Source organism: Nerophis ophidion, linkage group LG16 (assembly GCF_033978795.1).
Source record: "Nerophis ophidion isolate RoL-2023_Sa linkage group LG16, RoL_Noph_v1.0, whole genome shotgun sequence".
Taxonomy (NCBI): Eukaryota; Metazoa; Chordata; class Actinopteri; order Syngnathiformes; family Syngnathidae; genus Nerophis; species Nerophis ophidion.
The window spans coordinates 34,608,040-34,632,892 of NC_084626.1; the positions used below are offsets into that span (position 1 = coordinate 34,608,040).

General features: G+C 38.9%; 1 protein-coding gene across 2 annotated transcripts in view; it reads left to right on the forward strand.

The window, feature by feature from the left end:
• The window catches only part of LOC133535278 (FYVE, RhoGEF and PH domain-containing protein 5-like), a 79,221-nt gene that overhangs the window by 21,629 nt on the left and 32,739 nt on the right, over positions 1 to 24,853 (forward strand). For both annotated transcript variants that reach the window (XM_061874955.1, XM_061874956.1), the window contains exons 5-8: positions 1,675 to 1,705; positions 13,932 to 14,083; positions 14,200 to 14,356; positions 24,638 to 24,728. In XM_061874955.1, coding sequence (XP_061730939.1) covers positions 1,675 to 1,705; positions 13,932 to 14,083; positions 14,200 to 14,356; positions 24,638 to 24,728 — 431 coding nt within the window. The remainder of the gene's footprint in view (positions 1 to 1,674; positions 1,706 to 13,931; positions 14,084 to 14,199; positions 14,357 to 24,637; positions 24,729 to 24,853) is intronic.

The window sequence follows — 24,853 nt, forward strand, 5'->3', positions numbered from 1 at the left end:
GGCAGAGACCAGCAGAAGTATTTTTCTTTAGGGTCCCCCTATACAATAATCAGGTAAAGTGATTAAATGTGGGAGAACAGGGTTGGTTGTCTCAATTTTTGTGTTCGTCATCAAAACATTCCTCTCACACTAGAAGAAAGATGTGTGCATGTACGAAAGCTTTATTGTCATTGTAGTCGGCAGCAGCTCTGTTAGAGTATAAAATATGACAATTAGGCAGGATGACAGTGCACCATTCAGCATTGTATTAGCGTATACAAAACAGCACTGTATACCATACACTTACAGCAAGGCACAGTCCATATTCCAATATTCCAACTCTTCTTCTCTCTTGGACTGACTCTAACTAGCTGGCAAATGACACTGTCCCCTTATAGCCAAAACCCTGAATCGCAACCAATAGCCATAAACATAGTACCACCCTTTGTTAAAACATTATATTTTAGGTAAAGATACGCACAAATAGAGGTAATCCATGTTAACAAACTTCAATACTCCTTAATTATTGCTCATTCTCTTTATGTTTATGGCCAAAGTAACATATAAATGTGCCATCAATGGTTGATTTTGGTTTTGATTTCAGCGATGTAACGGTATCATAAATACCGCGGTATTTCAGAATCAAAATCATCACAATAATGCTCTGATTGCATGTGACGGTATAAAATGAAAACTTTGTCAGTATAGTTTTTTTCTGGCGCTTTTGAATTGGCCGGTCTAGAAGTAAACCACATCTCACAAATTTCTTTGCGTCGCGCGATTGTGCGAGGTACTTGTGTAGGAGGTCATAAGCGGAAAGAAAATGTTTTTTCCGGACATTTCCTGAAGGTTTTTAGCAAACTCTATCCATAACTTTTGGAGTTATATTGCTAACAGACAGACAAACAACCCCTGGCAAAAACACACCCTCTTAAGTCTGCGTACTGCAAGGCAAAGCACACCAGGCGCCTTCGTCTGGACTCTGGCTCATCTGGAGCGTTTCCAAGACGAAACAGAAAGCCAACAACAGCGCATTACACCATTTTGGTGACACTGCACTGCTGGCAAAACAAATAATATGAGAAGGTACTTGATAAACCATCACCCGGAAATATATTTGACGGAAAGCATTCATTTGTGAGGTATTTACATTATTAAACGTTATCTATTAACTTGTTTGAGGATCAGCATTTTCCATATATATATATATATAAGATGTGGAGGACATTGTTTCTCTGAAGTTAAAAGACACTAACATGAACATTTATATATATATATATATATATATGTATATATATATATATATATATATATATATATACTTGTTTGTAGTAATAAATATGATTATAACATTTGAGCATATGTTCAATTACAGTAAGTGTGTTTATCCTAAACATTCCTACCACTTAATTTACACACTAGGGTGTTCTTCATTTTTTATATATTTTTTGGGTCGTATACCGCAAAAATATCGTATCATTGGCTTAATACCGTGATTATATAGTACCGTGAGGTTTTGATATTGTGACATCCCTATAATAGTCAACCATTCCAAAGGTGTGTAAGAGATAAGCTCGATCAACTGAATTGAGATTTGTATTGGACTTAGGACCATTGTGCAACAGAGTCATACTTTATTATGTGTGAAGTTTTGTCATTTGTCGTGTTATCTTGTGTTTTCTTTGTGTTTTTCAGACACGTCAGTGCCCTCAAGTACCTTCAAGAGGTAAAAATGGTTCACTTTTTCAAATGTCTTCTCGCTTTTCTTGAAGAAGTGCTGATAACATTTTATCATATCAAGTCTGCTTTCCAGCCACTTGTCTGCGTCTCCTTCTCCCTGCTGCTGTGAAGCTTTGTTGAGGTTTATCAATGTTGATGCAGTGAGATCTACCTCCTGCTCTTGACATTACTGACACATTGTGCTTTGGTGTGGTCAGTTGTAAAAGTGACTCAGGGTGTTTACACCAGGCATTTGCTGATCCTGTCGTTATGTCTTTACGGAGAGATACGCTATATGCACAAACATGTCAAGATTAATCACAGGGTTGTTGTGGATTAATTTTTATTGATCACAATTAAATGCCATTCATTTTCATTTGTTTCATTTTGCATGAGCGAATACTTAATTAAGAAAGGACTATTAGCACTTAATTACACTGAACAAAAATATAAACGCAACACTTTTGTTTTTGCTCTGAATTTTCATGATTTGAACTCAAAAGATCTAACACTTTGACAACATACACAAAATACCTATTCCTCTCAAATATGTCTAAATCTGCTTTAGTGAGCATGTTTTGTTTGCCAAGCTAATCCATCCCACCTCAAAGGTGTGGCATATCATGATGCTGATCAAATTGCATGATTATTGCACAGGCGTGCCTTAGGCTGCCTACAATAAAAAGCCACTCTGAAATGTGCAGTTTTATCACAAAACACAATGCCATAGATGTTGCAGAATTTGAGGGAGTGTGCAGTTGGCATGTTGACTGCAGGAGTGTCGACCAAAGCTGTTGCCCGTGAATTGAATCTTCATTTTTCTTCCATAAGCCGTCTCCAAAGACGTTTTAGGGAATTTGGCAGTACATCTAACCGGTCTCACCACCGCAAGCCACGTGTTACCACACCAACCCAGTACCTCCATATCCAACAGGTGCCCCTCCATGATCGTACGGGACCAGCCACAACTGCTGCAACAATTGGTTTGCATAACCAAAGAATGTCTGCGCAATCTGTTGGAAACCGTCTCAGGGAAGCTCATCTGCATGCTCGTCGTCCCCATCGGGAACTCGACATGACTGCAATTTGTCGTCGTAACCGACTAGAGTTTGCAAATGCTCACATTCGATGGCATCTGGCACATTGGAGAGGTGTTCTCGTCACAGGTGAATCCCGGTTTTTACTGTTCAGGGCAGATGGCAGAAAGAGTGTGTGGCGTTGTGTGGGAGAGCGGTTTGCTGATGTCAACGTTGTGAATCGAGTGGCCTACGGTGGGAGGGTTATGGTATGGGCTGGCATATGTTATGGACAACGGACACAAGTGCATTTCATTGATGGCATTTTGAATGCACAAAGATACAGTGACAAGATCCTGAGGCCCATTGTTGTGCCATTCACCTGAGACCATCACCTCATGTTGCAGCATGACATTGCATGCCCCCTTGTTGCAAGGACCTGTACACAATTCCCGGACGCTGAAAACATCCCAGTTCTTGCATGGCCAGCTCACTGAACATTTATGGGTGGATCGGCGTAGATAACAGAGTGTTCCAGTTCCTGTCAATATATAGCAACTTTGCACAGCCATATTGTGGCCTGTGGAGTAGACCAACATTCCACAGGCCACAATCAATAACCCAATCGACTCCCTGCGAAGGATATGTGTTGCACTGCGTGAGGCAAATGGTAGTCACACCAGATACTGACTGCTTCTCTGAGACCCCCAACCCCAGACCTCCAATAAAGCAAAACTGCACATTTCAGTGTGGCCTTTTATCGTGGGCAGCCTAAAGCACACCTGTGCAATAATCATGCTGTTTATTTAATCAGCATCTTGATATGCCACACCTGTGAGGTGGAATGTATTATCTTGGCAAAGAAGAAGTGGTCACTAACACAGATTTCGACAGATTTGGGAACAATATTTGGAGAGGAATGGGTCGTTTGTGTATACAGTGAAGGTTTTAGCTCTTTGAGTTCAACTCATGAAAAATTGGAGCAAAAACAAAAAGGTTGCGTTTATATTTTTGTTCAGTATATATAAGCACTTAACTACAAGGACAAATCAATTTCTGCTTTTCTAAACAAATATTTATCCACATTAATGTTGACCTGTTACTCCTTCGGTTTCATTAAAGGTGACCTCTGAAGATTTTAATCCACATTAAAAATATTTTAATGTGTATTGGTAATGCTTTGGTGTAAATTTTGCTCCACAGTCACATTTATAACCCACGATCTGCGTATGTCGTTTCTGAAGGCGTTCCCAGATTGCAACTGAAACCACGCCCCACCCTCTCCAAAAGTATCATAATGTATCTTTTGAAACTGTTCACTGTTTAAATATATATCTTTAAGTCGCCACCACAATTGTTTTCCCTTGGTCAAAAATACATTTCATAAACATTATATAGACTCAACTGGTCACAACATTAGATACATCTGCACACTCTCGGATCAATTCAGAACGCATAAGAAAACTGCTCTTAGTAGCATTTATGTCACAGCATGTCGCCTGTCAGTGTTATTATGCACATTCCAAGATTAGATGAAAATAAAACTATCTTATCTTTTTTGTGTTTCTTTTATACCCTGGAGCAGAGGGGGAGGAGCTCCTATCCTCTGGTTGAGAGCTTGACTTAATGTTTAAATAATTACGTCTACCTGGCTCTGACGGCACGCCACAGCCAGACTGCAAAACTTCGCAAATAGAGGCATCCAAAACTGAGTGCAAGCTCACATTAAAATGCATGAACTTTATGATTTAACGCTTTGACATACGAGTATCTATCATTGTAACAACCTTTAATAAGTCAGAAAAGACTAAATTCACCATAGGTCCCCTTAAAGGCCTACTGAAATGAGATTTTCTTTTTTAAACGGGGATAGCAGGTCCATTCTACGTGTCATACTTTTGCTGAAAGGATTTAGTAGAGAACATCCATGATAAAGTTTGCAACTGGAGAAAAGCCCTGCCTCTACCAGAAGTCGCAGAAGATGACGTCACATGTTGAGGGCTCCTCATATATTCACATTGATTTTAATGGAAGCCTCCAACAAAAACAGCTATTCGGACCGAGAAAACGACAATTTCCCCATTAATTTGAGCGAGGATGAAAGATTTGTGTTTGAGGATATTGATAGCGACGGACTAGAAAAAAAAAAATCGCGATTGCAATCGCGTTGCATTGAGACGGATTCATATGTTTTTAGAGACATTTACTAGGATAATTCTGGGAAATCCCTTATCTTTCTATTGTGTTGCTAGTGTTTTAGTGAGTTTAACAGTACCTGATAGTCGGAAGTGTGCGTCCACGGCCGGGTGTTGACGTGCAGTGTCTCGTACGGGAGGCACAAGCTCAGCTGACATCCGGTAAGTGGCGACTTTTTAACCACAATTTTCTCACCGAAACCTGCTGGTTGACAAGTGGTCGGGATCCATGTCCGCTCTGATCCATAGTAAAGTTTCAACTCCGTGAATTTTAAACAAGGAATCGCCGTGTGTTTGTGTGGCTAAAGGCTAAAGCTTCCCAACTCCATCTTTCTACTTTGACTTCTCCAATATTAATTGAACAAATTGCAAAAGATTCAGCAACACAGATCTCCAAAATACTGTGTTATTATGCCGTTAAAGCAGACGACTTTTAGCTGTGTGTGTACGCAGCGCTCATATTCATAACAGCCTGTGACGTCACGCGTACACGTCATCATTACGCAACGTTTTCAAGAAAAAAGTCCCGGGAGATTTTAAAATTGCAATTTAGTCATCTAAAAAGGCCGTATTGGCATGTGTTGCAATGTTAATATTTCATCATTGATATATAAACAATCAGACTGCGTGGTGGGTAGTAGTGGGTTTCAGTAGCCCTTTAAAGTGGTTCAATAAAAGAAAACTACTTTCTGTGTGTGCACATAATACTTTGTCTGGCAACTGTGCCGTCTGTACAAAATACAGTAGTTGATGCTGAATCATTATCTGAATCGCAGTAATGCAATGCACTCCATTTTGCCTCAATGAATCAGTATACTGTAATCAGAATAGACGGAATTATAAAGGATCAATTAAAATATTTATCATACACACCCCTTGTAGAAACAAGCAGTTTTGAAATCAGCCACCTAAAAGTGTCTATTTGATCTTCTTAGGCCTGTAGCTATCAATTCATTTTGTGATCGATTAGTTTGTTCGATTGAATAATCAGATAAAACACACTTTATTTTAGGGAAAATAGTTTTAAAAAATAGCAATTTTTCTGCTTGCCCTAACCTGTATTATTTTTTGTAATTATTTGCACTTTCAGCAAGTGTGCGTTAATAAAAGTTTTAAATGAATAAAAACTCTCTACTGTTTGACGCCACGCAGATGACGGCACCCACACCACTGCTCTCATGTACACTATTGCAGTGGTCGTGCGGGAACTACCTGTATAGCTGTGCATTTAAAATTACGGGCACTCTATATGGTCCAGATTTTATATATTTGTATTAGTTACACTCATTAAACAATTAATCAGAGCAGCAGTATATGTAGATATGAGCTTTTTTGTAATTCTTGCAGCCCTAATTCTTTGACCCACGCAGTATATATATAGGGCGTTTAATAATAATGATTTCATCTCTTTTTAGTCATTCAAAATAAAATAAAACAATGCTTGCCAGGGGATTCAAAGGTGAGATGAAGTAAGTAGGTCGGCCATGCATCACCGCCAACTGCTGTCTGGCATTTTGCCGGACGACATACCTTTATTGCTGCCACATAAGAATATTTACTATACCTTGCGAAACATGAATTTAGTGTTGACCAAAAACATGAAAATTACAAAAGCTCTATGACACACTTTATGCAAGAATTACTTTTATTTGATACCAATAAAGCCCTAAAAGGTAGATGCAATGAACACAGAGCAGGCTATCAGTAATCCTGTACTTTCTAACCTTGAACATTGTGATGTCGTACTGTATACTTGTCCTTGTAGAGTCATTTATTAATGTCTACTTTAAGTATAAAAGCTGACATCTAGTATAATGACATTCCACTGTAATGCAAATACTATTCATGGGACTTCACTTACTGCATAGTAAACATCCATGCTGTTTGACAGTACAGTATTCAAAATTCAAACGTGTGATTACGCTGAAAGAAAGCTGCAATTTTAATCATGTTAAAGCAGGGTTCCCACGCATCCTGATTAACCTTCTAAATGATTGACCAATTTTCCAGTTATGACCATGAAAAAAAAAATACAGCAAAATTGATGCAGAGCGCAAAGCAAGGCAAGGCGAAACACACTCACACAGACAAACACACACACACACTCGAGATGCAGCCGTACACTAAAATTTACAAACACAAAACCTTCGCCACACCCAACAACCAATCCGATTCCAACATTTTTTTCACTATTTGACACAAACTTTATTATTTTATACCTGTTTTGGACTGCGGCGATGAGGTGGCAGTAGATAATGGATGGATGAATGGATATTTTGGACTAAATTGAAATAATGGGAAATATTTATTTTTAATTCAATATAACAAATTTAACATGATTAGGCCAAACTTCCTACACTACAACACTCACTGGGGATTGACCCCAGTCTGTCTACTTTACAAGACCAGTGCTTTAAAGTTGGGATACCTTGGGTATATTCTTAAAACTAAAACAAAATCATATTGTAACAGTTATAATTTCTGAAAAAAATGTAAGTCTTTGTACTGTCTGTGCCTTATAATTAAGTATTTTAGTAGATAAAACCCAGGTAGACAAAATCATTTGACATTTTACTGCTAATGTATTCCAAGTACCTTCCTTCTACATCACTGGCAGTAAAACCCTCCGGATTCAATTTAGAGAAAGGAGGGGAGAGCAGAGCACACGAAGAAGCCTTCTCATAGGCCGACGCGATATATCGTGAAGCGTGTGCACCGTGAACTTGTTTGAGTTTTGGCTCTATACTTCTTTTTTAGTCTTTCTTTTGATCCTCTGATTTTTTTTTTTTTAGCAAAATATTTTGTAAAGGCAAGCACATGTATTCCGATCTTTCCAGGTGGGTATTCAAGATGGAGGGCTTTGCAGGCCAATTTTGGACTTAATTTGGAAGTGCAAGTGGCTGTTTTCCTTCTAGACAGAAAATCTATTGTTCCATTTTCCTATATTTTGTGTGTATTCTTTTGTGTGGCAACGTGTGTTACCGATTGTCTGCAACAAAACTGGGTTATCCTTTGATGCAACTTCAGATTGTCAACAACCTACTGTATGTGGTTGTGCAAGATTCAAGTATCCTAGTTTCAGGCTGCAAGCTTAATTGGTTATCTGATGGAGCTCTTAACTCAAAACACGTGTATCCTCAATCAGCGTTTCCCATTGAAATGAATTGAAATCTTTTTACCCGGTGCTTGCCCTGCCCCAAAATAACACCATTTTAACACAAAACTTGCCTTTTAAAAAACAAAAACACACTTTTAGATAAGAAATATTGTATACAAACATAAAAGATAACGCACTACAAACAACTGCAGTATTTTTTGATGAATAATGATGTACAGTATTTACCGTGGGGAGCGGGTGTCTAGGATATCTACGTTTGTACTTCCAGATGCTTCTCCGTCAAACACATCAGCAACAGCTTTTCTATATTTTCATGGATATATAGATAGATAGATATATAGATAGATAGATAGATAGATAGATAGATAGATAGATAAATATGACAATGTTAGCCGTTTAGATATTTAACATACTTGGCTGGCATTAAACTCATTCTGCTCCAGTGTGGAACAAACTGATTTACTCTTTAACTGCTACCCCAAGACTACAACAAGCTCCGTCATGTTTTTGATTATTTATTTCTTTATTTCAATGAATATCATCTAATTCTTCTTCCCAGCACTGTCCTTCACACTCAATCATCAATCAATCAATGTTTATTCATATAGCCCTAAATCACGAGTGCCTCGAAGGGCTGCACAAACCACAACGACATCCTCGGTAGGGCCCACATAAGGGCAAGGAAAAACTCACCCCAGTGGGACGTAGACCATGATGACTATGAGAAACCTTGGAGAGGACCACATATGTGGGCAAACCCCCCCAGCTGACCAAAAGCAATGGATGTCGAGCGGATCTAACATGATATTGTGAAAGTCCAATCCATAGTGGATCTAACGTAACCGTGAGAATCAAGTCCAAAGTGGATCCAATATAGTAGCGAGAATCCCATCCAAAGTGGAGCCAGCAGGGAACCATCCCAAGCGGAGGCGGATCAGCAGCGCAGAGATGTCCCCAAACGATGCATAGGCGAGCGGTTCATCTTGGGTCCCGACTCTAGACGAGCGGTCCATCCTGGGTCCCGATTTTGGACAGCCAGTACTTCATCCATGGCCACCGGACCGGACCCCCTCCACAAGGGAGGGGGGGACATAGGAGAAAAAAAGAAAAGAAACGGCAGATCAACTGGTCTAAAAAAAGGGGTTTATTCAAAGACTAGAGTATACAAATATGTTTTAAGATGAGACTTAAATGCTTCTACTGAGGTAGCATCTCGAACTGTTACCGGGAGGGAATTCCAGTGTACTGGAGCCCGAACCGAAAATGCTCTATAGCCCGCAGGCTTTTTTTGGGCTCTGGGAATCACTAATAAGCCGGAGTCCTTTGAAGGCAGATTTCTTGCCGGGACATATGGTACAATACAATCGGCAAGATAGGCTGGAGCTAGACCATGTAGTATTTTATAGGTAAGTAGTAAAATCTTAAAGTCACATCTTAAGTGCACAGGAAGCCAGTGCAGGTGAGCCAGTATAGGCGTAATATGATCAAACTTTCTTGTTCTTGTCAAAAGTCTAGCTGCCGCATTTTGTACCAACTGTAGTCTTTTAATGCTAGACATGGGGAGACCCGAAAATAATATGTTACAGTAATCGAGGCGAGACGTAACAAACGCATGAATAATGATCTCAGCGTCGTTAGTGGACAAAACTCTCTTTTTTAACCATGGTTGGGAACTCAAAGTTATGTCGATCTCTAGCTATAGACAAATGCTAGCGAGTAAGACCAGATGTTTTGGTCGGATCATACAGGGTTCAGTGTGGCATTTTCTACAACAATTAATGGTGGGGATGCTTGTAACCCAAATGTTTGTTTGCAACTTAAAGCATAACAACATGCCAAGAGAGAAAATATATTATATTCATATCATTGATGGCACGGAAAAGGGCTAGGATTGAATTTGCGCCTTGTTAACAGCGTGTGATCTGGGTATAGGGAGGAGCGGCATTGGTTACAGTTGAAGAAAACAATTTTGTCACTTCTACACCAATTACTGTATGACGTGATAACTGTCTATAGTGGCTGAAAATGTCCAGGAGAACACTTTCAGTAGAAGAGGCGTAACTCTTTAAAGGTGACAAAGGTGACTATTGAAGCCTATTTCCAAGCTCTGTTCCATAATTCATAAGAATATGTCATACTTTATTTGTTAAAATGACTTTACTCCCCATAAGTGTCATTTGTAAGGCATGAAAAGGCTTCATTTAGCTTAGAAGTATTATAGTGACTGAGCATGCTTGTTTTCTCTGGGAGAGTTAAAAAAAAAAAGTCAGACTCATATAAGCTATTGTTCCATTGTCTGATAAGGAATAACAGAAGCACAAAAAATTCCTAAGTCCGTCTGCACAAAGGAAGGGAGGCTGAGATCCTTTTTTATAGGACTTTTCATATCACAGCTTCAGCATATGAGGCCTATTATTTTGTTCCTTGCAACCTGTGATCTCCAGACAAATTCTATTACGACCGAGCATGACTCGCTGCTCAACACACTGCTCATGTTGCTTCTGGACCTGCTTTACGTGACGAAAACGGGTATAGGCTGCACAAAATAACGTGTGCTTGTGTAATGGAGTTCGCTTGAGCTGTTTAAGTATGCTCGTCTATGGCAGATGTGATGAATGTTATCTTGTACAAAATCAATTGTGCATGATGAACGGCATGTAGCGGCAAGTGTCAGCACATTATATTGTTGCCAACTGGGACATCTCTATTTGCTTTATGTCTGGGCTTTACGCAGAACTAAAGTAGATGGACTCCAGACATCCATCGCTCACACAAAGACTTTTTCAATGATGCTAATGTTTCTAACACCGTCCGACTGATCTTTGTCTCCAGTGTTTCCAAATTCCTTATTTAAATGTGTTACTTGTTTAGGATTATTCTTTACTGAGAAATAAATTGTGCAAAATCAGTGGCTCTTTCCACCAAGACTGTTACGCAACAACACCTGGTGGTACATTTCCTGAATGTCTGGACAGAGCCCAAAGTGGCGGGGAGGTGCTGTAATGATATGAAGGGAGGGCGGCAGGAAGGATGTTTAGGAAGACCTGACCTTCCTCCCTTTTCCCTTCCTCTTCAGTGCTCATTCTTTAACACTCTCGGGCCACATCATTAGATACACCTGCACAATATAATGTGATGAAGCATCAGCGTGTGCTTTTGCAAAGATACAGAATATTGTTTTAAAAGACACTGTCAATGAGGTATTCATTTTATTTGTATTATTATAGTGTAACAACATAATGAAAGCTTGTTGCAATAGATACTGTAAAGTAGCTAAAAAACTTATTGACAGAAAAGCCTTTAGGAAAAAATAATACCCAAAACTATTAGATAAGTCTTTGGATTACGCAACAGTTCCAAATTAAGACTTAAAGGTGTTGTTTATAACATTTACGTGGATGCCTATATGGCGCTAACTTTCCAAGGTGTTGTTAGCATTATAATTCACCCTCGTTCAGCCTTTATTACTGATGTAAATATGTAGATTACACCCGTACGAAGGGCCCCGCGAACCTTGGGGGGGGCAGATGTCTATGTGCATAAAAGAAGCACATGTAAAATGTCAATTAATGAACGACAGGGCGCTGCATTTGACATTTTACCGCTAATTTATTCCAAGTAAGGCTGGGCGATATGGCCTTTTATTAACATCTCGATATTTTTAAGCCATGTCACGATCCATCCATCCCTTTTCTACCGCTTGACCCTTTCGGGGTTGCGGGGGGGTGCTGGAGCCTATCTCAGCTGAATTTGGGCGGAAGGCAACGTACACCCTGGACAAATCGTAACCTCATTAGACACGATACAGATATACATCTCGATATTTTGCCTTAGCTTTGAATGAACACTTGATGCATATAATCACACCTGTATGATGATTCTATGTGTCTACATTAAAACATTTTTCTTCATACTGCATTAATATATGCTACTTTTAAACTTTCTTGCAGAGAAGGAAATCACAACTAAGTCAATTTACCAAAAATGTATTTATTAAACAGTTATTATGCAGTGGCACAAACGTTCATGTAATTTCAAAACAGAAAGTGCAAGATTGTCAGAGACATTTTAAAACAAGCAATTAGTGCACTTTTGTGCATGATGTCACAAAGATGACATTTCAAAATAACACCAAATTAAAGTGCAATTTTTATACAGGAGGCCAGTACAATAGTTTGAAACAAATAAAGTGCACTTTTGTGCATGATGTCACACAAGATATTTTAATAACTGTCAAATAAAAATTAGCTGCATAATAGGAAATCAAATTTTGTATGTCCTTCGCTATGTGGTAGGTTTCTGCGGACGTTATCTCCTGTTTTTGACTATTTTTTCATACGGTGTTGATCTGGAAATGGAAGACGTCAGCCTCAATTGGGTCAGTGCTGGTTGCTTTGGCGTTTTGTTGGGTGTGACACCGGCCGGAGATGTTGACATGCGGAGTTTCAAGCACTCCTTATTCTCTCGCGGTGACTTTTTAAATGATTCTATAAATTACTAGTGCTGCTACTTTTTGTAGCAAGGCTTTTGCCGCATGCTTTACATATTACGGTTGTCTTTTCAGCATCTTCCCGATTGAAGCCAAACCACCGCCAGACAATGTACCCCGTGCTTTTTTTCTTAGGAATTAATTATTTTTCCTCCATTAGTTAACAGATTTGCACCTTCTATTTCTTGTATTACCACTCGCACCGCTCCGCTTGCACCACCTGCCACGAATAACTTTACCATGCCGCTACCTCTCTGCTCAGTGAGGGCGTATGACGTTGCACGTATGACAGTATGTGATGTAGGTAACAAGGTGCGCTTGTTTTATTTCTCTGTGAGAAGGAGAGACAAGAAAGAGTGAGAAAAGGGACGGCGTGGCGCAGTGCGAGAGTGGCCGTGCGCAACCCGAGGGTCCCTGGGTAAATCCCCTACCTAGTAACAACCTCGTCAAGTCGGTTGTGTCCTTGGGCAAGACACTTCACTCTTGCTCCTGATGGGTGCTGGTTATCGCCTTGCATGGCAGCTCCCTCCATCAGTGTGTGAATGTGTGTGTGAATGGGTAAATGTGGAAGTAGTGTCAAAGCGCTTTGAGTACCTTGAAGGTAGAAAAGCGCTATACAAGTACAACCCATTTATAATTTATTTATCAAAAGCCTGTAGTGTAATGCCCGCAGCTAAAAGTAACTGCGTGAGAACGTATACTTGAATACTCACGATATAGTCATTTTCTACATTGCAAAGAGACAAACCCGTGATATATCGTGTATATTTGATATATCACCCAGCCCTAATTCCAAGCCCCTTCCTTCTTGATCACTGATATTAATTTAATGGTAAAGTTCCCTAGAAATTATCAGTGGCCAGTTCAACAGCAAATATCTTATAACTATAGTTTTAAAATAATCTTTATCTGTAATATCTTTCCTGTGAATGATCACGCTCGATGGCGCACGCTTTGTGAATCTTCCAGCTGTAAAAATGAGAGGCTCTTAAATTCGTTTCAGCCCCTGAGTTTCAGCCCAGTTAAGCCCCGGCATTAAAGCGGCAATGCATCCAGTACATTACATGGATTAATGTCAACAAAACATTGACCTTGTACTTAAATAATGCAATCATATTGCAACCGCAATATTAAACATATTGCTAAATCGATGCCTCTTTTATTATTTCAACTGCAAGAATCTGAAAGTTATTACATTTTGTGCTGAATAAGGATCAGGAGAGTCCAAGAGTCATCTTTGCTTTTAGTGCATCCTTTATGGATCTCATTAAATGTGCTTGTGTACATAATGTTTTGTGACTGTACACATTTTTCTTTAACTTCCAGTATTTTTAAATCCTTATGTTTTTTGTTTCATTTTTACAATCTGTAGAATGTCGTCTAATTACCAAATTATTCCCTTTCATCTGTTCAAGGACTTTAGGCCAGCGGTGGCTGAAGCCGTGGGGGAGGACGGCAATCCAGTTGTGGAGGAGCAGAGGTTGGAGGAGATATTGGGTGTTCTTCCTCAGGTCTTCACCCTCCATAGCAACATTTTGGCTGAACTGGAAGAGCGCATTAGTCAATGGTATGCAAACTATTCACTGTCGAAATTAAATCATAATTTTGTGACCCAAAATGTAAGAAATACTGCACAACGTGTGGATTGCACTTAGGGGGTTCCATTTCTCTTCTCTTTTGTAGGGAGGAAGGCCAACAGGTGGTAGATGTTATCTTGTCACATCGTGAGGACTTTAAGGTGTTTGACACCTTCATCTCTGAGTATGATCGCAGTATGTCCATACTGGAAGAGAGCTGCAGAATCAACTCTGCCTTCACCAGCATTGTCAAGAAATTTGAGGTAAAACGTTGCCTTGATTAGACTATAACTAAACCTTGAAAGCCTCTATTCCAGGAACTAACACTGAAATGTTCATCAGCAAAAAATTAGCTGTGTAGTCAACATTCAGTCAAATCTATAAATGTAATACTAAAACTGTATTTAGAAAAAACATGATAAACGCAGTCAATCTATCCTCCCAACACACCTGGTGTACGCAGGGGGCCTCAGCAGGTACTCCACTCACCTACTTCCCAAAGAGGACAATGGGATGTTTAATGTCCTATTATTCAATTGTGAGGTTGATTGTCGAATCAGAGTCCTTTGAATCGAATTTCCGATTCTCGCAAGACAACCTTAGTAATAATTAATTGGACGAATTAAGTCAAAAACAATGTAATTCAAATAATCTTTTTCCATGTAATTGTACAGAAATTGTATCAAGTTTCTTGCCGATTGGAAAAAAAGTCCTCTACTTCTTAATTGCCGACTTCTTATATTGCCTTGCTCACAGTAACCCCGATAGTGAGGTAGCAGCACTTTGCAAAGCAGAGATGTGGAAGTTGTTCTTGATCAGCTCAAACATAAAATTAAATTAAAATAATAATGCTTATTTAAATCTATATTAAGACATAAAAAATAGATATTATATTAATATTGCGATATTTTGTTGTATCAATATTTTCCACACCCATAATTTTCATGATTTGTTTAGAAAACCTGACGAGTTTTATGTTTTGCATTTTGTTGACACCTTTACCGTAAAAAAAAAACAACTTTGTCTTTAATACCAAGGTGGAATATTAAATGCTGAGAAATAACCCTATATTTATGAAGTGACACATTTTGAGTGTGAATCTGATGTCTTGTTTTCTCTTCACCCAAAAGATCTGACCTAAAAAATGTCATTCTTTCCTGCGATGACATTTTCGTCCTCTTTCACACTTTTTATACCTACTCTGTATAATTTTTCTTTTCACCCTTGATGCTCCCTAGCTCCCTAAAGAATATGGCACCAGGGGCTTGGGTAAAAAGTGTAACAGTCAGCTACATTCTCTTTTGCAGTCCTTTGTATTCCAACTGTATTGATTCACATCATCAGCACTACTTATAGAGTTATTTGGAAAGCAAACGTGCACACTGGTGTTAATGGCTACATAGACAGCTTTAATAAAAAGGACAGGATATTAAGATAGCCATGGAAGATAACCACGTTTATCGCAATCATTTTCTTATTTCCATGCAACTGAGTGCTCGTCTTCAGAAGAGATTTAATGTTTAGAGAACTGCTTTGTGGACACATGTGGGTCACCTTGGTAAATATAAAAACCAAACATGTCATAGTTTTGCTTTGTTAGATTACAGTTCTTGTCCAAAATAAATGGTTGGAAAATAAAGAGATAATATTTAATGTTAACATTATTATTTACGTGCACTTTTTTGATTCTGACTACAAGTAGGTTTGCGCGATATAAACAAAATATGTTATAAATTATATAAATTTGACCGACAATAAAGCTTTTATTTCTATCATGGCAATTCATGTTGACACATTCTAGCTATGTTCCGCTAATTTGGGCGGCTCGATAGAAATATCGACAGTAACGATCAATCAATCAATCAATCAATGTTTACTAATATAGCCCTAAGATACCAAGGATAGTATCAGTATTAGGTCGATTGTACAATGTGAATTAATCTATATTTTCTTAGAAGCACAACATCGTTTTTGTTGATTTTTTCATTTACAAACTCAGGAATTACAGCCAAGTGTAGTTTTAGCTTTTGTTTAATTATTTTGCAATATTGACTTTATTATGAAGAATAAGGAAATAATTTAAATATAATTGATATTGTTTGAACACAATCCTGTGTTTTTCATATATATATGTATTTAGATGTATGTATATATATATATATATATATATATATACATACATATATATTCAGATGTATATATATAAATATACATACAAATATATATATATATATATATATATATACAGTAGGTATGTATATATATATATATATATATATTACAATGTATGTATATATGTTTATCAACTTAACCTACTCAAAATACATGGTTCTGACAGAGGTGTAGTTTTATTTTGTGTCTGACATGATCAACTTTATGATATGAAATGAACGCAAAAATCTGAAAAACTGCTTTTCACTTTTTAATATAAATTTAAACCATGTACAGTTTGGCAGTCTAAAATATATTGAAGTACCCTTTTGACAACTCAAATGTGCTGAAGTAAAAAACACAGGCTTAAAGAAAAGAGCTTAAATTTGTTTTACTCCTGTAATTTGCGGCCACCAATTGCTTGCAAATTGATTTTTTTGTCCAGTAAATCAATCCTGATAGACATGACAGAGAGGAACATGGTTAAGTCTGTTTTGATTCATTGTTGACCGAAGCCAGATTTTGAGCCGACGGTGGTCACTAACACTTCTCTCTGCCTCAGAGGATGAAACAGGTACAATCAAAAGAAAAGTAACCTGACCAGGCTTTCCACTTGCAAAAAATTCGACATACTCCTACAGGTATATACTTCTACAGGCAATCTACCAATGATCTCTGAAACTTCTGCACTGCTGCTAAATGAGTAGTTCAGACAAAACATTGAAAAGTGCGCTGAAAGGACCTCAAGGTATTTCTCTATGAGCTGCATTCAGGCGTAGGGTGGGTTACACCTTGGACAAGTCGCCACTTTAGACCAGGGCCAACACAAATAAACAGACAACATTCACATTCACAAAGTCCCACCAATTTATTGTGATGCACATGCACCTGTTCCACCGTGCTGGTTAATATATTTTGAATTATTAAATTAAATTAAAGTTATCAGTAATCAGCTATTCACCTTTCTTATTATAATCAATGATATGATTTTGAAATCTTACACATTTTACAGTCTGAAGTTCCTCTTGACTCTCTACAGTCTTAGTTGTTGTCATATTAAAATGATACTGTTTGTTTAAAAATAGCAGGCTACTATAGAGTATATTTCACATATTAATATTATTATTATTATTATAACAATTTTTTCACTTAGTGATGACGTCCCCTAAGCTTCCTCAGTCTCTTCACCTTTCTTTACTTTTACAGGGTTACTACTCTATGTGCTATCATTCTACTGTTAAGACATAATTGCACATAATATCTAATATGATGACATACATGTTGATAAATGGTGACGTATAATTAGATGTTGTACTTGTGTTGAGTAAAACCTGCTGCTGTTTAATAATTTTTTTTTTGATGGTGGCATTTTGCTACCTGGAAGGCGATATTAAGATAGAATTAAGATGACTGAACTCAAAAGACATGGTTTCCAAATATGAATACACACAAACGGCAAGATGTTATAAACAAATGATATTCAGGGCAAAGTTCCCAATAGGCTGTTCCAGACCGTTCCAGACTAGTGTCGTCCTCAGAGCTGCCTGCTCTTATCCGTCTCTATCTCACAGCTGTAAAGGAAGAGGCTTTTCAGTCACCTGACACTGTGTTGCGTGGTAATAATTAGAATTTCATATTTCTCCAATACTTGTACCCTGTTCCTCTGCGTATGCTTAGAATTGTGTTACAACAGAAAGTAACAAACTATTAACTATGAATTACCAAATATAGTATTGTGAAAATAATACAATTGAAAATGACGCATGTGTCAGTTGCCAAATTAGGGGTTTTTGTTAACTGCTTGAAGTGGTTTGATTATCATTTACATACTAAATAATATATTGTGACATATAACTTCATCTCGAGAGGCTGCAATATATATTGTGATATAGATTTTAGGCCATTCCGTCCATCCCTTACCGCAAGTGTTTCTAGTTTTGTAAGAAAGGCGGGTGGACAACGCATCACTGTCTCCACTCATGAATATTCAACAGCAGCTGCCCGGGTCCTGCAAAAAACGTGCTCCCTCTATGACACAAGACAGTCTAATCTACATAAAAAGAAGGGTATTGTAAAATGTTGGCTTTTGCCATGTATGGTAAGCACTGACCTTTGTCATGTTTTCCTCACTTGGTCAATGTCAATCTCCATACAAATTGGGCTTAATGGACTTTTTCATTTTTGCTTCATGAAGTTGAGTAACACTAATTGGCAAGAGCAGTAAATGAAGTGATCTGCGAAAAAGGCAAGAAAATGTATTGTCTTTTCAAAAGGATGGTTTATTTTTATTGCTGAGAGGCAATGTGTGTGAAAAGGTGTGTTCTCCCCGAGAGGCATTTTTAATAGCGGTGGCACATTCCCCACACCTGCCACGGCACATACAAGTTGAATATCCCCTTCTCTTATATTGCACATACAGTAAGTCCTGGGGTTTGTCCCTACACCCACGGCCGGCCCATGGCATAATCACTCTATGCTGTTGTTTAAGGCCACAACGATTAAAGTGGCCACATGATCACGGCAAAGAGTTTTTTCTTTCATTTGAATACTATGTCATTTAAGTTCAGATAAAATGAGTTTTGCTGTGAAAGTCATTCCTTTTAGTAGTGACAAAACCACCATTCAACACTTTACTGTTCACTCAACACTGATGTCATAACGTCAACAAAGCTCACATTTATGCATTCGCACACAGCGCCAATAACAATATAAATGTATTTGTAGCAGCATCAGACAACATTATGTTTAAGTTTCACTTCTGCATCCCATAGCACAGACCTAGGCAGAATACGACCCGCCGAATGTTTGTAAATATATTTTTATAACTTTTAACATCAAAACTGTAGCCGCAATTATGATGTGCAATGCAAACTACTGTCTTGAACTATAGAACGTATTTCAATGGTTGCAATCTGCGCTTTTGATTGATGTAATGGGTTATACTTGTATAGCGCTTTCCTACCTTCAAGGTACTCAAAGTGCTTTGACACTATTTTCACATTCACCCATTCACACACACATTCACACACTGATTGCGGGAGCTGCCTTGCAAGGCGCTAACCATGACCCATCAAGAGTAAAGGGGAAGTGTCTTGCTCAAGGACACAATGGATGAGATGAGGTTGGTAGAAGGTGGAGATTGAACTAAGAACCCTCAGGCTGCTTGCACGGCCACTCTCCCAACCGCACCACGCCGTCCCCCATGGGTTGTTACCGTAATGTACGTCAAAGCAGCTCAGACGAGGAACAACAAAATTCTGCAGAAAAGTGATACTACCGGTATATCAGATTGTAGGTGTCTTTTAACCTTTCCATTCATATACATTAAATATTTATTGTTGCATTTTTGTTTCTTTTTTGTTGGTTATAAAACATGTCGATCAAAGAAGTGGTGTGAGAAGTGAAAGAGCAACATTCATATAATGTTAATATTCAGTTTTTTATCATTCATAGTTAATTTTGTAAATCCCACATTCTTTGTTTTCATGTACATTCTGGCTGTCAGGCAACACGGTGATAAAGGGGTTAGTGCATGTGCCTCACAATACGAAAGTCCTGGGTTTGATCCCCAGGCTCGGGGTCTTTCTGTGTGGAGTTTGCATGTTCTCCCCGTGACTGTGTGGGTTCCGTCCGGGTACTCCGGCTTCCTCCCACCTCCAAAGACATGCACCTGGGGATAGGTAGATTGGAAACACTAAATTGCCCCTAGTGTGTAAATGGTAGTGGGAATGTTGTCTGTCTAGCTGTGTTGGCCGTGCGATGAGGTGGCGACTTGTCCAGGGTGTACCCCGTCTACCACCTGAATGCTGCTGAGATAGGCTCCAGCACCCACTCGTTCAGTGAAAAAAAATCTATTTGTACGTATAAACATTCATATATATATAAACATACATATACATACATATACATACATATATATATATATATATATTTATATATATATATATATATATATATATATATGTGTGTGTGTGTAAATGTGTATATATTTATATATGTGTGTGTGTGTGTAAATGTGTATGTATGTACATATATATATATATATATATATATATACATTAGGGCTGTCAAGTGATTTAATCAGGGTAATTACACCCTAATTCTGTGATTAATCGTGATTAAACAGAGGTTATCATTTGCTTGCATGAATAACTTTTTTTTTAAAACACCCTAATATTTGGATACAAATGCAATTTTGTCATGAAAATGTCATGTGCATGAGTAAGTAGTTTTCTCAATGATTTACTGAACTGCAAGTCATTGATTTGCTCCAAACTTGGTGACGGTAAATACAGTAAGAGTTAAGTGCACAATTTAGTTTTTTTGTTTTAAAAATAGATATTTCCTGCTTAACTTAATAAAAAAGGAACATATTTCTTTAACAGGGGTATGTCCTGCTTAGCTTAACACATAATAAATTCAGTGTGCAGCTTTATGATAGAGCAGGTCTCCAACATTCATCAGTGCGAAAAGCAGTTATGTTTTAACTTTTTACACTTACTACAGTTATTTTCTGCACTGACAAGATGCCTGCTTGGTGCTTGTTGGAGACTGTGGCAAAACCGCCGATTCAAAACTGGTGTGCGACGTCACGATTGACCTTTTTCGTTTACACGGCGCACCAACTCGGGAATATGAAAACTAAATTTTTGGCTCTGTTGGCCGCTAAATTAATAAAATCCTCGATAAAGTGCGTACCTTGACAGCTCAATACGAAACATGTACTATTGTGTCTAAATAGGTGACAATTTATTTTTCAAGTGACGTTTGGCAACCCTATTTGAGTAGCATTTATGCTCGCAGAACCATGCTCACGTTCATGTTGCGTAGAAAGATGCTTTTTTTAAACTTGGTGTGTGCCAATGATAAGAAATGTTGTCGTTGCAATACTAACCAATTACCTCAGTTTTATATAAAGTTCTATCGCAGTTTATTTTGAACTGAAAGTTGTCGCAGAGCACATCGCTGTATCTCTGGTGTGTGATGTGATCGTTGCCTGTGCAATGCAAGCTGCCTTCAGGCTCCCGTTAAATAGTTCACACTGATTAATCATCATTAATTTATCAATCACACACACACATTCACATGGTACCCCAGACCCATTTGTTTCTTTCAATGTGGCCCTCAAGCCAAAAAAACTTGTTTTGGTCTGTCAGAGCACAAAATTGTGTTGCGTTCAAGGGATTTTGATTAAATTTTGAAAAAAGAGTCAACACTAGTTTTTAAAACAAGGGAAACTTAACCCACAGTAGATGTACAAATAATTATTATGATTATGTATTTTTATGTAATAATATCCACCAATGCTAATCATACATGAACCAGATAATGAGAAAAAACAGTATTAAAGTTTTTTTCCCATACAAGCTGCATGTAAAAAACCTATTAAGGGATTTACATGTTTGAAAAAAACTAAATTAAGTCAATAATTAGTTTTTTTTTTAGTGCATGTAAACATATTGCGTGTGTGTACGTGGGGCTATGACATTATAGGTTTATGGTGGGGTGGGGGCCCATAAGAAGTCTAATAATAAAATGTAGTCAAATAAAAATAAAAAAAATGTGGCCACACAAAGCCTAGGCCTCCCTCTACCCTCCCAAAGTGCAAGTATTGTGTGTTGTGGAGCATCGTGATGGATGCTTTGTTGTGTCAGAGCACCGCTTTGGGACGAGACTGATGAGTGTGACCTCTCTGTAATGAGGGAGAAGGACCACCGAGGGAGACCAAGGAGGATTGTTTAGGTCAACCTACCAACGATTATTTCTTTGCCGTGTTGTTGCTATATTTCAGATATAATTATTCAGCCGCTCTGCAGATTTCTCACTCTCCCCTTCATGGTTGCGAGGTACAGCCCTGGAATAGAAGCGCTGGTAATTTCATTGTGGATGTGGTGACAGTGATGAAGTAGCCTGAGACCTTGATCAGATCAGAGTTAACCGGATTAGAGCCTCTTCTCCACAGCTTGCTCCTTGTTTGCTGCACCATCTATAAGCATTGGCCACCGCTGGGTCAACACAAATTTAATAGACTTTGTGAAGCCGCTTTTATGAATCTATTTCTAAATGGCCACTCCAGTGCACCACCATGTGTGCGCTAAGCAAGAAGGTCAAGGATGGTGGAAAGAGAGTGAGGGTCGAAGGGGAGCGATGGAGGGAGAAGAGCGATGGAGTGAATCCCTCCTTAGGAAAGGCAGCTGGGCAATGAGGTGGACAGAAAGTAATTAGAGAAGCAGACTCTTTTACAACACCCCAATTAGATCAGATTTGTGTGCGCAGACAGCGAATCAGCTGGCCGTGAAAGAGGCTAAAAGGTGCCCTCGTTTGTTTGTTGGCGCGTGTTTGCACATTGTGCGTTGATGTGTCTTTGTCCCAGCGTGAAGCATCGCTCTTCTTTTTCTTCTCCGGCTCACTAGCCCAAACACGTCGAACGCTAATTATCATCTCTGGCACGCGTCAGCGAATCACTTCCTCTGAAGAAGTGTCAATTGGATGACAGTTTACACGCGACACTTGTGGAGAGGAGAGCAGATGCCGTAGCGCCACGCGGCTTTCAGCAAAAATAGCTGGGAAGAAAATATAAGACAAAAGATGAGAGAGAATGGAAAGGGACAGATAGCCGACTTTCATTGACAAATCATTCGTGGTTATGCAAAAATGTATCCACATATAGCAATTAATCAGGTTTAAATGTTTAATGGTTTGACAGCACTTAAAAAAAAGTGCATCAGGCATAAAAAAACCTGTCAGAGACAATTAGACCCTGATTGATTTTCCCAACCTCTTTCTTTGCTCGGCCTACATTTTCCTGCAAATGACACCCCTACGAAAAAGAATGGGGCTTGTTAAAGGTTTTGTGTCCGATGCGAAGGTCACCCTGACCCACACTATTGTCTTCTCCATCGTGACCTTGACTTGCAGAAAACCTTTGTTTTTAGGGACATCCAGTGTCCAGTCCAGTGCTTTGTTTTCTTTCAGCAATAATATTGATAGATTCCTGATATTTTTTTGAGTTTACTTATTTTCTTGTTTTGATCCATTCATCCATCTTCTTCCGCTTATCCGAGGTCGGGTCGCGGGGGTAGCAGCCTAAGCAGGGAAGCCCAGACTTTCCTCTCCCCAGCCACTTCATCTAGCTCTTCCCGGGGGGTCCTGAGGCGTTCCCAGGCCAGCAGGGAGACATAGTCTTCCCAACGTGTCCTGGGTCTTCACCGTGGCCTCCTACCGGTTGGGCGTGCCCTAAACACCTCACTAGGGAAGCGTTCGGGTGGCATCCTGACCAGATACCCGAACCACCTCATCTGGCTCCTCTTGATGTGGAGGAGCAGCGGCTTTACTTTGAATTCCTCCTGTATGACAGGGCTTCTCACCCTATCTCTAAGGGAGAGCCCCGCCACACGGCGGAGGAAACTCATTTCGGCCGCTTGTACCCGTGATCTTATCATTTCGGTCATGACCCAAAGCTCATGACCATAGGTGAGGATGGGAACGTAGATTGACCGGTAAATTGAGAGCTTTGCCTTCCGGCTCAGCTCCTTCTTCACCACAACAGATCGGTACAACGTCCGCATTACTGAAGACGCCGCACCGATCCGCCTGTCGATCTCACGATCCACTCTTCCCTCACTCGTGAACAAGACTCCTAGGTACTTGAACTCCTCCACTTGGGTCAGGGTCTCCTCCCCAACCCGGAGATTGCACTCCACCCTTTTCCGGGAGAGAACCGTGGACTCGGATTTGGAAGTGCTGATTCTCATTTTGAAATGTTTATTTAACATTATTTTTTAGGAAACGTACCAGTAGCGACATGTTTTATGCAGCGCTAATGTTGTGTTTAATTTAGCACCAAAAAACAATAGGAGGCTTCACAAACATCTTTTTTGCGTGCGTCTAAGAGGAGCATCAACATTTGCATTTCAAAGTTTGAGAAATCCTCTGAAAATTGGTTAAAAATATATATTTTTCTACATCACAATAACTTACAAGCTAATCAATTTCATAGCAGTTTATTGATATAATACATTGTAACATTGCCTTGTGAGGAACCATTAAATTTGGACCCCTGTGTGACGATTGAGTTTGACACTCCTGCCGTATCATATGTACTATAGGCTCTTTTTTTGTCGCTTATTTGCTGTGAAACTGATCATCTGATAGGTAGAGTAAACTGCTTAAAATGAGTAATTAAATTAATTTCCAAGAACTTTAACACATCGTATGTTAAAATGCCACCATACTGATTTAAACTAAAATGCATGCTTTTGAACTTTGGGTGGAAACCCAGAATACATGAGAAAAAATCCATACAAGCACAGGCTGTGCTAACCACATGCTGCCATAGGTCAATAATGATAGTAAAAAAAAGCAAAACATAAGATTATATTTTTATCTTTCAGAGGAAGAGTCCAGAAGATGCCGAAGTCCCCCTGAAATACCAGCTACTGCAGGTCGTCGTGAGAATACTGCAATACCGCATGCTTCTCACAGGTAACACACACATGCACACAATGAGATTTTGGATTGTCACAGAGACATCAAGTTGCAAGGTGACGGATTAAAGAGATTGTTTCTAAAATTAGCAATAAATTGCCTTTTTTTTTGCTTGCATCTGC